The 15,893-nt window shown below is 40.8% G+C and overlaps 1 protein-coding gene across 2 annotated transcripts in view; it reads right to left on the bottom strand.

Moving 5' to 3' along the window:
• Positions 1-11,687, bottom strand: part of KLHL2 (kelch like family member 2) — a 54,002-nt gene extending 42,315 nt beyond the window's left edge. Inside the window, exons 1-3 of one of the 2 annotated variants that reach the window (XM_059844486.1) lie at positions 11,527-11,687; positions 8,448-8,573; positions 4,211-4,317 (exon numbers count right to left, since the gene is read on the bottom strand). In XM_059844486.1, coding sequence (XP_059700469.1) covers positions 4,211-4,317; positions 8,448-8,573; positions 11,527-11,549 — 256 coding nt within the window. In that variant the 5' untranslated portion in view covers positions 11,550-11,687. Of the gene's footprint in view, positions 1-4,210; positions 4,318-8,447; positions 8,574-11,526 lie in introns of those variants that run through there. The other variant, XM_059844487.1, reaches the window with a different exon arrangement.
• Positions 11,688-15,893: the final 4,206 nt, after the last annotated feature.

Genomic DNA, 15,893 nt, shown 5'->3' with positions numbered 1-15,893 from the left:
ACTTCTTAATTGAAGGAGCATATCAAGCACAGTCTGGAGTAAATTTATTTAAATAAGAAAAGTTATATCCCCACAGAAGAATTAACATACATATTTCTTTGCTTGCCTACTTATTATTCCCTTGGCAATTTCACCTTTTTTGTAGCTCCAGTTTAACAGCTCAAGCTAAGATAAAATGGTAAGCAAGGGAAAACTTGTTGGATCTCATTTTGTGGAGGCTGACATGTTGGCCATATGCCACAACCCATCTTCATAGAAAGGCCTGCAAAATATCTTCCACCTTCCAAAATATGCTGTTTCTCAAAGTGCAATATTTTCTTTATGGTTGAAGTAATTATCCAACTATATTTTGAAGTAATGACTATAACCTTCTTCATGACTTCCAGATCAGGTCATCTCAGACCTTTAAACCCTCTTGCACTGACTTTTTCTGAGAAACAAACATGAAGTGATGTTGGAAGATATATAAAATTTCACTTTGGAAGAGTATAGCCCAATCTCAGAATACATGAGTTTCTTCTTCTATGTCAGATATAATTTCATTCTCTTAGGCATAGACATCTAGAGATAAGGGTATTGGTGATATAATAAATTTAATGTATACAACAAGAAAAGCAGACAAGATGGAGAAGTGAACAAGAGCATGCTAACCATTGCTGATATTTTCTTATGAAGTCATACACATTTTCATTGCTTGTTACCCTCTGGTCTCTAGGGTTGGTGTCAAACAATGCATTTTACTCCGTGCTTTCAGCAAAGAGATCATCACTGACAAATCTGCCACCACTATTCATGGTACTATACCTTTTTTTGAGCTGAAAGGTAACGAATGGCATTGCAAATCAACCCTTTAAGTGGCAGGAAGTTCAAAAGACATAAAAACCAGCAAAATCCAGCTCCCACAGCACTTTTTCCTTTCACCTGCACTTCTGAAACATTTCCCTAAACCTTTGAAGGTTGACTGCAGCACGTTCCCTGCAGGGCCCTGTATTCCAAGTTCTCACTTCTAGTTTGACACAGATTAAACCTATTGATCTTCAGAGCATGTAAGCTGCAACTTATTTATTATGCAAGCTGCTGTGGAGGTGGTCCTCTGGGAAAATTGTGTGTGTGGGAGAGCAGATTTTGATATTCTGCAAGCACATTAGATTTGTTTTCAGATTTTGTGTCAAGGCTTTTAGAGTCATGGATAGGCACCTTCTCTGTTTAAAAACCAAGCCGAGAATATAAAAATTATAAACCCCGAACAAGAAAAAAAAACCAAAAAACCACAAAACACCCCACACCCAAACAACAACAAAACACCCAACCAAAATAACCCCAAAAATACTTGCTTCCAACTTTCATGTGAACCAGACATGCAATCTTACTACATTCTAGATCAACCCATACCTGTTTGATAGATCATATAGAGGAAACCAGAGATGCACACAGCAGGCAGTCTCAGTCTAGAATTCAACCTGCTGAAGAACTCAGTTTCTTTGTAGGTGGGAAGCAGCACCACCATGTCTCCACAGAGTTCTTAGTGACAGGAAAGCATGTCATGAACAGAAAGAAAGCACTGAGCTGAGCCAGTCTCCCAAGTAGCAGTAACAAAGCACCAGCTGAGTTGAAGATACTAAGGGGCTACAAAGACACAAGGGGGCTCTATAAAAAGCTTACATGGCTCCTCAAAAAGTAATGCAAAGAAGGCCTTTTTCTTCTTTTTACCCAAGAAATGAAGAATGGAAGTGAAGAGAGCAGGTAAATCCCTGAGGATAACTGCCATTGTAGAAAAGAAAATTAAACCCAGGTCACCCTTGTCTGAAGTCAGGCCCTAGAGTCACTAAGAGTCCCTTCTCTCATGTTTTATAATCAATTCCTCTAAACATTTAGGTAGATTTAAATTATATTTCTAAATAATTCCACTGTATAAGACAAAATAAATATTCCTATTAATATAGATTAAATAGCAGGGACTCTCTTCCTCCATCTCCTCATTAGATAATTGTTACTAACTTACTATATTTTGTAACTTGAAAAGACAGCAAATTTTTCTTTCCTGATAATTATTAAGGCTATCATTACATGTACAAATGAGGAAAAGGGAAAAAAAACCAAAAAACAAAAACCAGGCAGAGAGTTTGAACCCAGTTAATGACATATCCCAGCCTGCACTGCAGTAATATTTAATGACTCAGAGAATGATGGAATCAACCTGCAAACTCATGTTTAAATATAAGCTTCTAATTTCTAACCAAGAAGTAACCCTAAAGCATAAGAGTGCAATTTTTTTCCACTGTCTTTTCAGTCCGTGTTTTATTCTGGGTAGAAGATACTTCTGCCTTTGGTTGTAGCCCGTTAAGGGATCAAATTTGCTTATTTGAACTTGCAGATTACTGGGTGAGAATAAAAATCCACCTAAGAACTGTGGATTCCACCTTCATGGAGAGAACCATCCCAATGAAATTCAGGAATTTTTGTGTGAGGAATGGCTGAAATGCACCAATACCACAGCTGGGTCATGCTGTAAGCAACCTATAAGCCTAGTAAAAAATCTGCTGATAACTCCTAAAGCCACAGCTGAATTCTATTTAAGCTCCCACCTATTTGGCTCACCAACTACACAAACCTCACCACAGATATATTAGTTAAACACTTCACACCCATTACTCAAGTGTGTGTTCCCACCTCCTGCACCACTGGGGCTAAAGAACGCCTACATTTAAAAACATAAAACAAGTAAAAAAAGTTAAAAAGGAAGAGAAGCTTTCAGTAATTCCATCTGGAGAGCAGCTACAGACACTGCTGCCCTGGCACTCTGAATGGGTAATAAACTTCGTCACAGAAAGGGCAGTCAGGGCAAGCAGAAATATCTTAATCACAGAAGACATAATAAAAACCTATATGCTGAGCAAAGAGTATTTGCAATGTGATAGTCAACAACAGTTAGTCTTTAATACAGAACTAACATAAGAAGCTTGCATTTCTCTGCTACTAAGGTGATAAAAATGAACTGTAGAAGCAGCTTTTTTTATTCTAATTTTATAGACAGCAGTAAAAATGAAGAAAGAATTTATCAGTCACCCACAATGTTTGCCTCAACCACAAATGCAAACTTAAAGAACTGCTTGAGGAAGAGAGATTTAATTTTACAAGCAACTTTAAAGCATTCTTGTAGAAGTTACTTCACTTCTGGCCTTGAATATGGCAAAATATTTCCCTATAAAATCAAGAATGATCAGCTGCTTCCCCAGAACACAATAGTATTTCAAATTTCATCCATCTTGTTGCATACAATTAAAATTATTAAAACACCAATCTGTTTGCATATGGGCAGGCCAAGAGTCACATTTCTACCTCCATCTGAGCTGGTGGTCAGAAGCAATGGATTACAGAAAAGGCTTTTAATTTCAGACAGTTGACATTAACTACAAAGCTGGCACAAGATTTGAGGAGGAACAGACAAAACCTCAGAAGCTAATTTTAACATGCATTTAGTAGCATTCTTACTTTGGCACTGAATTTCACATTATTTCAATGTGATTTATAACCATGATGGAATTAAACCCACAGCACAGGAATTTCAGCTGGAGGCTCCTATGAACCTGAACCTTTCTTAGCCTTACAAGCTAAGCCCTCAGCATTCCTGCTCTAGCAGTAAAGCAGAGCACTCACTTGGCCAGCATGGAGTGAGCAGAAGTAGAATTACGCCTGTACAGAAAAGTAGTGGCAATGATGCAGAGTACATATGTCATGGAGAATTACCCTAAAAATACTGAAACATGCACTCCAGCTATAGGCTGCCAAAGCCACAGAAAGCTTTCATATCTACTAACAGCCTAGAGCGTTCATGGGCTGAAGAACGTAGAAGCACAAGTTGTTAAAGGACATAATTTACTCCAAAATTCACATGAAAGTTATTTTAACCTTCTTTTGGACAAGTGAGATTACTAGAGACTTAAAGGTTATAACAACTTGACTATCACTGGCTTACTTAACATCTAATTTGTTTTTTAATTAAGGAGACTTTTTAAAGCATTCATCATGCTAACAAAGGCTACGGTATGTCCTTAGACTGCAAAAAAAAAAAAAATCATTAAGAATCCCAAATGTTCTTATTGGCTTGTCTAAAAATCAAATTAGATCCTAAAAAGCAAAAGTCATGAAATTTTATTCTTTATACAGTTAGACTGGATTACAACATAGTAAGTATTGAAACATTTGGTACCTGTAAACATGGCATGGAAGTAGGGGCTGCAGGCGGCTAACACAACTCTATGCGCTGCAATTTCCATGTCTTCAGCTACTATCGTCACATCACACAGCAAGTTTTGACTATTTAGAAATATCAGAGAAGGCAATTTCACATAAGTGAACTACAACAGAAAAGTATAAACGATATCACACACAATTTCTTTTCCCATGCCATCAAAAGAGGCAGGCAGACAATGTCGATGAAGCATTGTTTTTAAATGTGTTACACAACCACATGGCTGTTACTCAATCAGATTACGGATGGAGCTTGGGTACACAAAACTGTTTAAAAATCAAACAACTGAATTGTTATTCATTGCACTGAAGTTTTCTGCATTGAATAACCCTAATTTGTATCAGCCGAATTTATAAACATTCTCTCTGGAAGTCTGGGCCCCTTTGAACAACTATGACAGAAAAAACAGAATTTAATATATACAAGCACTAAAAAAAATTACGTAAGAAACAAGGCTTTACAGACAACAAAGAATCCAAATTTCAACTGAGGTGCCTGTATCACATTACACTGGAAACTTATGCCTACTTAATTGTACAAACCCCCTACTCAATCTTCTCTATACTCACTGTTTTCCAAGCATTTTTCATATTCAGCCATGCACACAATAGCAATTATTTTTTCCAGTCCAAGCAGTTTAGAATTTATTATGGTTAACTTTGTATCTTGACTGACTTTGTATCTTCATTACATGAATTTACATTCTTGTCCTTTGTGACTGGAACATGTTTCCTCCCTGTCCAGCTGCAATACAGTAACATCTCATTTACCATTCCTAACACAGGTGTTTCTAACACAGCTATTGGCTATACCTCCTCCACTTAAATCCATAACATGTGTACTCCTTACAATCCAATTTTATAGACTGAAAAAGGGGAGGGGAAAAAAAAAAAAAAAGAAAACACACCACTACATGAAAAGGCTGCAACTTCACAGCATCTAACTAAGGGTTACAGTCACCTCTGCTTTCCTGTTCATGCTAGCACTGTCCCTGTGGAGGTAGTAGGGAATCCACAAAACTCAGACCCACGGTAACAGAGGAAAAAGGGAAAAGTATGACTTAACAGAACATATTCCTTAGGGATGGAGCTAGAGCTGTACACCAATCTAGTGATTTCTAGTCTCAGTACCTTCAAAAAGATTATTTTTTTACCATTCCTGAATACATAAGAAAGATTTTTAGATAGTTTGCAACTACCACGCTGAGTTGTAGAAAAGACAGGCGAGCAGTGGCATTTTGCTTGGATAGAGCTAGAGCTCTCAGCCAAACTGCTCAGATATTCACCTCAGTCCAAAAGAAAACTCTGATCTCTCAGTTCTGCAATTATCCAAATTTATGAACCCAGACTCAAGTAAGGTGGGTTTGCAGAGGTCACACACCAAAAATTTTGGTGTCCACAACTAACCTTTGGGGCCATATTGCAATCCTGACAATTATCTTTCTGCTTTCAACTCTTAACACCTGCAGCAACTATGTAAATCTCATAAATTTAGCTGGCGAGATAGTTATTATCAAATAATATGTACAACATAATGACTGTACCAGACCAAACACACCATTCAGAGGATCTTGAAACAACCATTACGTTTATTATAAAAAAATGGAAAGTTACACATAAAAGGCCATCAGACACCCAGCTTTATCAGACACCTGCACTTATCCTGACAACAGAAACAAAAAGTTTTATATTTAGTTGCACAGAAATACTAAAGATAACAACAAAGCCAGAAGCAACAGATTACATCAATGCACAAGTAGGGTTACTAATTACATTGCACATACATAGACATAGTAACACCTCTAGTCTGGAACTGCATCAGGTGAATGAATATGCTCTGAGTTACTACAGAGCTGACAAGCTAGAGAAACTACTGAAGAAATGAGCTCAGAAACTTCATCATGTACTCTGCTGCAAGCATCTTGTGGCTTGCACAGCAATTCAGCACCTTCATTTCATGAGGGCACATCAATTTATTTTAGAAAAGGTTATGTTCTGAAGTGTTATAGTACCAATTTGCTTATATAGAGTGACTGAATGAACAGAATTGTGGGGGATATACCATCATGGTATGGAAAATGATAAAAAGGGGGTTAAGCAAGCATGCACTTGCAGGCTATTCTTCATTGGTTCATACAAAGAAAGTTTTCATTACCACCTTCTTCAAAAGGTTTTGGTAAAGTCTTGTTTGTAAGAACGAGAATTTTGATAAATATAGGTAACATCAAATTCCTTTGTGATAAAAGCAAATTATAATAAAGTGAAAAGATAGGCATCAGAGTGTAATTTTGTCACATGTCAAGAACTAATTAGTTTTCCTAATGAGCTTTCTACTCAGTGTTGAGGTGATGCTGAGCAATGAAATGACAAAAAATACAAAGGACAAAATTGCTAAAATTTGTCAAAATTTGAAGGCACATAAAAACTCATTAACAAGCTACTAGAGCCAGACAACCTGACAGCAGCCAGAAGTTTACATAAACACAGAGACTTAAGCATTCAAAACCAAATGTATTTAGATGCTTAAACAAATTATTTTTTCACTAGCTATTCACTTCCTGGAGAATATACCCCTGGCAAATACCTGTTTGTGCTACATTAATGAAAAGCACTGAGATTCACTACATTTTTTAAGTTGCTTCTAAATAAAAAAAAATAATTTACTGGATTAATATTACATCTTTTTTAGAGCAATGAAGTCTGAAACATTTTTAAGATTTTCTGTTTATTATTTCAAACAAATGAATGCAACTAGAAACGTTTATAATTTTATTTAATTACCACTTACCACCTTAAAAGCTGTACTCAGCTTAAATTGTAAATATTGTTGCTTTACCTTATTAAATGGCAAATAGTTAAGGTTATATGGCACAGCTCCTGTTCAAACTTTAAGTATTTATACATGCAAGGCAAAATTGCTCAAATTGCTTCTACAGCAATTTGAATTTAGGTAACCATGGAAACTAAAGTATATTCTGAAAATAATCCATGGGCTTTAAAAATGCACTCTGCTGGAAGACTGTGAATCTTTTACTTGAAACCCAGCAAAATGCAGGTAAGATTTCTAGCTTCCAAAACTATTGCTAAGATTAACTCTGGGAAACTTCCTCCATGCAAACACTTGCTCATCCTTAGGAAGTCATTGCTACTGGCTCTAGCCAAGCTCTGTTACACTCCTTGAGACACTGCATCTGGTTACTGGGACACTTGAAAAAGCCAAGGGCATAAATTAGGTGAAGCAGCAAGTGTGAGTCTATCCAGCACACAGTTTTAAAGATTTACCTATATGGAATAGCAAAGGCCAAAGGCAGAGGCATACTTAAAATGGGTATCAGTGGCTGTGTTTCTTTCCCGTGAAGCCTCTCCAATTTTAAATTTTATATGGGAAACAACAAAGAACTACAGGATTTTCACAGCCTCCAGAACTGTCTCTGCCAGAGAAGTACTTTTATTTATTTAATTTCTCCATTGTTGCTGCAAGTTATAGCACCAAATTACTATCAGTGATAGCTGTGAGTCCTGATTTCCAGAGCTCAGTTGTGAGCTCTAATTACCAGCTGTCACAGTTTTCAACATCACTTCACCTACTCACATGTAAAACATAAATCAATATGGATGCTAAGAACACCATCAGCACCAGCCTCCTAGTTTCACTGAAACTGATGGTATTATCCCTCAAAATCTTAAAAAACTTTATTGAGAAAAGTTACTTTCAACATTCGATTTGGGAGTTCATCAATTTTTCCCAGGGCACAAGCAAATGATAACTAAGAAAATGTGCAATCAGTTGGTTTATACTGTGACCTATGTCTCCAGTCTAGAAAATTTTAACATTTTTCTGGTTCACAGCCTACCACAAAAATCAACAACAGGCACACAAAGAGCCTAAGGCTCAACCAGAGTCACTTTTCGTCACAGATCAAATTCATACGAGAGGATCAGTAGCTGTAACTCCTTAAGTACAACCTGTAAGTATTTTTCAAGTCTAACAAAACTAGTTTTGACTAACTTATGAATACTGCAAACGTTACAGTTATCATCAGATGGCTATCATTCAGTTATCACTTCATTGTATATTTAATCCTTCTCAGCTGTACTTCTGAAATCGCATGTTCTTAACAAACAAACTATTATTATTAACTTACAAATGCAAATGAAAGTAAAAATGAACTTTGGACTCCAGGCAGGTGTCATACCTTCTTAATTCATTCATAACTTTAAAAGCTTTCTTCATGTGCCATGGATTTACTGTAATAGGACAGTGAATTTCGGTGTTATCATCTTTCAGATCCAAGGGCTTCTGATGGCAAAGTTTGGTACATCTGGAAAGAAAGAGGAAAAAAAATAAAGTTAATACTTCTGTCTAATCTCCAGTGCTGTCACTTCTTACTTTGTTCACCTTCGTCTTGGGGAGAAGACGACGATTTGCACTTGAAACTTCTTTATTCCAAGTGATTTTAGTTTCCCTATTACCAAAGGTGGAGAGGAATAAGTAGAATTCCCATGGAAGTAGTAAGTTGGTGACTAATAGAAGTGACATTGTCAGAGGCTAACAATAATCTATACTAAAGAAAACCTGAAAGTGTTTTCTGGTTTTGTGAATATTATTTTATTTAGTAGAAAAATAGTCTAGAATATATCCAACAAGCTCTGAAGTAATGGCAGAATTAGAATTTGGGGAATTTTTCACCTAGGGCCCATACAGATCAATGGCAGAATGAAGCAACCATCACCCCAGTCTCTTAATGCCTTCACTCCCTGTCAGGTAAGAGTTCCTCTCTGCCCTTCTACCAGGACCTCAGTTACTGTTTCACACAGCTCCTAGTTCTCCTCTGACAGGAAGACCACACAATGACTACTGCAATTATCCAGGCTTTCCCTAGCCACAGCACAAGAAGTGAGCGACAGAAAACTTGTGTACTTCTGTAGGTTCACTCAATGTTTTGAAAACCATAATGTACATAAGTGACCAGCCTTTTAATTTTCGTTACTCTCAAAACCCCACTCCAAATAGCCAGAGAAGAACTGGGCAGTGTGAAAAATCATTACCTCTAGCTACAATTAACTCTTTCTGTAAGACATACCCAAGTTCTACAGACACTAACTTCTGTAGAAAAATCATTATATACACTCCTCAGTCACTTGGACTGTCCAAACAGCAAGTGGACTTTTCATGCCAAACCAAATCAATGAGTTTCCTGTTTACAGTCACAACGTTGCTCTTAAAAAGCAAACTGTGCTGCTGTAGCATTTAGGAAATGCTTAGCATCAGTGATGCTTTAGTCTACAGTATTGTAACTGTATTCCTGAACCTCTAAGCTGGAAATAAGCAAAGGCACTGAGAAGTCATTTGGTGAGGCCACAAACCCTGGTACATCAACGATCTGACTGCAAATGAAAATTCAACCTCACTAGCATTAGGTAAGCACAGTCAAACTGAACATATTCAGTGACTCACATAATTGCAACCTCTCTTCTACTATACCTGAAACATTTTAATTGGGCATGTCTAATGAACCTATAGAGAAATCCAACAATTTAAGATTTTAACCTAGAACTCTTAAGTTCTGTGCACTACAATAGTGCAAAGCCAAGTAACTGGCTCTATTTTTCATTATCCCAACACTAGCTACAAGATTTTGGAGCAAAGCAATTCAAAATTGCATCAAGCAACAAAGGAATGTAAAACGTTTCCATAAAACTAACCAAGTAACATCCAACCACAGAACTCCAACTACAACCAACTTACTACAGTGTACCACGAAACTGATATCAGTTAAGTTTCACGATAAATTTTGAAAATTATACAATTCATTACTGAAAAAGGACAAATAACAGACAGGAATTCTGCATCAATCAAAAAAAAAAAAACAAGTTACATGCTATTCGGTACATAAATATGGTACCTCATAGAGGTTAAAAAAAAAAAAAAAAAAGACATTCTATCCATTCTATCTAGCAAACTCCTCTAGACTGAAGATTACTTTTCTACATTATGTGACATAGGTTGTGATCAGAATTCCAAAAAATTATAGACAGAAATCAATGACTTCAGAAAACATTAGAAACACCAAAGACCTATAACCAAGAGACCCAGCTTTTAATTAAATCATTGACCTATCAAGTACAAGACAGAACACTTTCATTGCAATTTTCTACATCCCAAGGCAACACACCAGATACTGATGTCTATTTATCTGCATACATATACAGGCCGTGTACACATCAAATACAGCTATGCAAGGAAAACAAAAGTGATCGAGTTGTCCGTAAAGAGCTGCCAAGCAACCTGGATTAGATGGAGGAGTTCACATGAAGCGTAAATTAATTTGCTGAAGTTTCATTTGTTCGTCACAAAGGGTGACTTTGTTTTAAGGTAATGAACCTTACAAAACCATCAGTCATACGCCTTCTGTTTTGGGAAGTGCCCGTCTGCCTGAAGTACTGGGGTCTCTCTTACCATTTCACCAGCTGGGTCAGAGCTGTCTGCAACTGGTTTCTTTCAGTTTGTTCTCAAGAACCTCACGCACAGCACGCCTCAAATCTACCTACCGAAGGCACAGGATGAAGTAGCACTGAATCGGAGCCTGTGAAAGGACTGAGGAGGCCAGCTGAGGTGCAGCTGGAGATGGTTGCCTGCAGTGCATCGCCTGGGCACTGCCACTAAAAAAGATGCTTAACTAAATAACCAGAAAACCGGGAGTGATATAAGCACGACTGCTGAGTCAAACAAGGAGTAATTTGGGACCACATATGGAGGAAGCAGAAGGAGTGAGGGGGAGGAGGGAGAAAAAGCCCGCCTGTCCCCACAAGCTGGAAGGCACACGGGAAGGCGGCAGGGCGGGGGTGCCGGCAGCGCTGCCCGCCCGCGGGAGCCCCGCGCCCGCTCCCCCCGCCCCACGGCGCCCGCGGCCGGCGCCCGCAGCAGCACAACCGGGCATCTCCGAGCGCCGGGCGGCCGCGCTGGCCGGGGGAGAACCGGCAGCCGGGCACCAGTTCTGCCACCAGGTCGCCGACACGACCCTCCCGCCGGCGCTGCCCCGCGGCCGGTTCCGAGCGTGCCCCGTCCGCAGGCACCGCTCCCCGGGTGCCGAGGGGCCCGGCGGGGCCGGCCGGGCTGCGGAGCGCCGTGGCACCTCCGCTCGCTGCAGCGCGGCCGGGCCCGCCCCGCCGCCCCAGCCCACGGACCGCTCAGCGCTCTGCTCCGCACCGCCGTCCCTGCGGGCTCCGGGAGCCCGGCTGCTTCCCCGCCCGCCCCGCCGCCGCCGCACTCACACGGGCGGCAGCAGCATCTCCATCGCGGCTCCGCTCAGGCTTCCTCCGTGCAACGCGGGCGCGGCGAGCTGCCGCCAGCACCATGCCAGCTGCGCTGCCCCGCCGCTGGTGCGGGGTGCGGGGAGCGGCTGCGCCCGCCCGGCCGAGCCCCGCCGCCGCCGGGAGCCGCCGGCGCTGCGGCTTCCGGGTGCCCGCCCGCGGGAGGGCGCGGCGGGGACGGGCCGCTCTGCGCAGGCGCGGCGGCGGCGGGACCCGGCCCGGCCTGTGGGGTGCCTCCTGCGGTGGTGGCCGGAGCTCCGCTACCCGCGATGGGCAAGGGGCGCCTCGCCGGAGTTTTCCGCCCTGGAGGTGGCACAGCGTCGGCCCAGGGGCTTTAGGAAGAGGAGGCTGAGGCGCCTCTGCCCTTGCTGAAAGAAGCGTGGCCTCCGAGTGGATTGAGCCAGAGTCGAGCGCCCAAGTGCCCGTCTCCCCCTTGCATGGAAAGCGGTGGCTCAGGGCAGGCCGGAGAGCGAAACCTGGAGCTGCCCTGCACGGCGACACGTCCCGCGGAGCGCCCGGGTCAGCGTGTCCTCAGCTCCAGCGAGGATGGCTTGGGGCGCTCGCGTGGGGACACACACGTGCTCTGTCCCATGGGGAAAAAAAAAATTAAAAAATGAAAGCGGTCCCAGGTCTCATCAGTGAGAAGATCCACCAGCAGGTGCACACCATGAAGGACATGGGCAACTTCTTGGCAGGCCAGCCAAGGAGCTGGCCTGACACCAGCTCATGCAGGTGGTTTCTGTGCTCGAGCAGAGGCCGAAGGCAAGAGCAGAAGTGCGTCGGGACGGAGGAGTCGAACAGACTCTAGTTCTCTGTGACCTGCTGGATGTCGTCGTCTTTTATTTGATAAGTCCAGCAGGAGCACAGGAACACTGCCGCTCAAAACAGCTGGCCTCCTGTCTTTTGCAAACATTGCTGACGTTGATCATTAAGTACTTGAGTTGTGTTACAGTGTTTGCTGAACTAGCCTCTGATGCAAAACGGCAAAAAGAAAAACGAGCAGGCATCTATTTTAAATGTGTCTTTGTAAACAGCACTAATTCAAGCAATGATCAAGAATACTACATTTAGCAACTTCGGACTTGGGGCACTAGAGAATAGTTTACTGTATTTAAACCTCTGTAAATTATTTCTGAATCTTTGAAGATTGTGTAGTGGAAAATGGATTTAGCAGGCTGAACACAATTCAGATATTTAAATCTGATTGTGTCTGTAAAATTAAAATGCTTTTTGACTGGAGTAAAGATTTTAAATTGGAATAGTATCTCTAAACGAATAAATCTACTAATAACTGACCAACAGTATTTTTCTAAGAGTGAGAAGAGTTTGAGGGCAGCATATTTCAAGGCTCAAACCATGACAGACACAAAACAAAATGGCAGGAGTGTTTTGAGTGAAGACTTGTTATAGATGGATACTGAAAGCCTTCACCAGTCTTTCTAATAAAATCACTGGCTATTAAACTAAATGTATTTTAATCTGTTATTTTAATTTTTGCTAATCTCCAATAATACTCCTCACTAGGAAAATGCTATTTCAGTTTTCTCAGTTTACCAATCTTCTTTCACTACAGTGATGTTTGATTTGGGAACACTTCAAAATTTTTTCAATGGGTTACCACTGGAGGTTTTTCTAAATTAAATAATCACAATCGGCAGTGCCTGTTTTTATGAAGTCTGTGCTTTGTAACTACTGAATTTGACTCTTCTCAAGAGACAACTAGATTTGCCACTGGGTTGTATTGAAGAAGACAAGGTACTTGCTAAAGATTTAAATACACACCAAAACCTGCTTGCAGGGAAGTCTGCTCCAAAGGAGCCAGCCAGAAATAATGCTCTCTGAAATGGAGGTTTAAAATTCAGCTGGCTCCACACAGCATAGCATGTCTGAGGTCTGAGTTCATAAGCAGCTGTGGCCTGGGTAGATCTGAGAGTGGATGCTGTCTGTCACATCACACTTCCAAGTTTCTATAATTTAGAGTAAACTCCTGGACACGTCACTTAGTAAGACAAGGTTCCCAACTTCTACTGATCCGTAAAGCCTAAGTGAATTCTACTGTGTTGTGTTTAAGGGTCCACATGAGACCGCTGTGAATTTGTGAGCTGGTCTGGAAGCTGAGGGGCTTTGTACACTCTTTGCATATAGATCCTACCAGTTGGTAAGCAGCTGCAGATACTGCAGATTCTGCTCCACGCTAACACGTGGAGCAGAACTGTTTAGGGATGTTGTTGCTGTGGTTTAACCCCAGCCAGCAGCCACGTCCCAGGCAGCCACTCACTCACTCCCCCAACAGTAGGACTGGGGACAAAATCAGAAGGCTAAAAGGTAGAGAACTTGTGGGTTGAGATTAAGACAGTTTAACAGGGAAAGCAGAAGCTGCACACACAAGCAAAGCAAATCAAGGAATTAATTCACTGCTTCCCAGGGCAGGCAGGCGTTCGGCCATCCAGGAGAGCAGGACCTTGGATCGTCCTCCAGGAGAGCAGAGCCCCATCACATGTAAGGGCTACTTAGGCAGACAAATACCATCACACCAAATATCCTCCCCTTCCTCCTTCTTCTCCCCACTTTATATGCTGAGCATGATGTCACAGGGTGTGGGAATGTCCCTTTGGTCAGTTGGGGTCACCTGGCTCTGTCTCCCCCCAGCCTCCCATGCACCCTCAAATTCCCCACCAGCCTGGCCATGGAAAGCAGGAACGGCCTTGGCTCTGTGTAAGCCCTGCTCAGCAATAACAAGAACATCCCTCTGTTACCAACTCTGTTCAGCACAAATCCAAAACACAGCCCCATGCCAGTCACTGTGAAGAAAATAAACTCTACCCCAGCCAAAATCAGTACAAACATTTATTCTTAACTTCAAACATTTCCAACCTGTGATTTCTCTCATTTTCTTGCAGTGTTGTTTTGGCTTCAGAGCCAAATGTTCAACATTAGTTCAGTTAATTTCTGTGATGCAGAGCATCAGAAAGAAACAAATAGGGAAGGTACAATTTTTTTTCCCTGAAAATTATGTCTTTGTAGTTCAATAATTTCAAGAGGAATAGAAGCAAAAACTACTTCATCCAAAATAAATTATGTGGTTATGGCAAAACAACTTGTATCTCTAACCATGAGAAAACACATCCTTTAAATACAATGCCTAGATTTTTATGGGATTCTGCTTGATCCAATACCTCTTCTTAGAAAAGAACTTTCAGAGAAAAAACTTATTTATACATGTCTGTGGGTGTATGTATATAGTTTTGAAAGGAAATGGGCTATGTATCTTATCTATGATGAAACAGCTGTCATTTTTGTTTATGCTGCAGCAATTCAAATTACTGCATTTACTGAGAAAATTCCCTGTCATGTTTCAGGCTGTCCCTGTAATAATTCTTAGCACTTTCCCACTTGTTTTAGTGAGTAACAAAGGAATGTGGCCAATGCTTACTGAGGATCACATAGTTCTTCAGATCTATTGACACTAGAAATACTTTACTCATACAGAAACCCCAATACTATCCATCAATGAATTGCATCCAGTGAAAATGGAGTTATGCTAGCAGAGCTCTGCTTGGTAACAAGACAGTTCCACAAGTTACAAGGCCCTACAAATAGAGTAACTAATCCTGGTAAAAGTCAATGTGACTGCATACATACATGGTAGTTTATTAGCATGTTTAAGGGATCATGCTCTATGCTGACGTGGTCACCTTAGAAGAAATCTGGTTTAGGTTTAGTCACAGAGGACACTGATTTAAGTTTTTACTTATTTTAATTGACAAATATAGGTTTGGAAGACATCTCCAAAAAAGGACAAAATATAAGGTGGTAAGAGCATTTGCTCTTGTTTAGGATGTTAGAAGTCATAACTTCTGAAGGATTTGGGTAGAATGCTTATGAGGACATGCTGCTGAGGCTAGGATTCTTTTCATGAACGGGGAGAGGAAAGGAAGGGCTCTGGAATTGAGTACTTAAGTACCTCTCAGTACTCCCATTGCTTCAAACAGAAAAACAATGTGCTTCTTCACTTTGTTAACTTTTAAATTATCCATTATATTTGTATCCTACTGAATGGAGAGTAAATTATGTACGAAAAATCAATGTAAAGATAAGTATGCATTTATTGAAAATACCTGAGGGCACACACACATTTTTTTCCCATGCATTTCACCCTCAATAACATAACCATTCACCAGCAGACCTTTATGCAACCCAGGCCCCTGTATCTAAACAAATCCACAAGGACCTTTGTGGAATTCATGGCAGGACTTGTGTTCAACACAGACACTAGCTACTACTACATTCATTTTTCTAAGACACCAGCACTAATATCAGTATTAATC

This window comes from Haemorhous mexicanus, chromosome 4 (genome assembly GCF_027477595.1).
Source record: "Haemorhous mexicanus isolate bHaeMex1 chromosome 4, bHaeMex1.pri, whole genome shotgun sequence".
NCBI classification, from domain to species: Eukaryota; Metazoa; Chordata; class Aves; order Passeriformes; family Fringillidae; genus Haemorhous; species Haemorhous mexicanus.
This window is presented reverse-complemented; position numbering and strand designations above follow the sequence as displayed.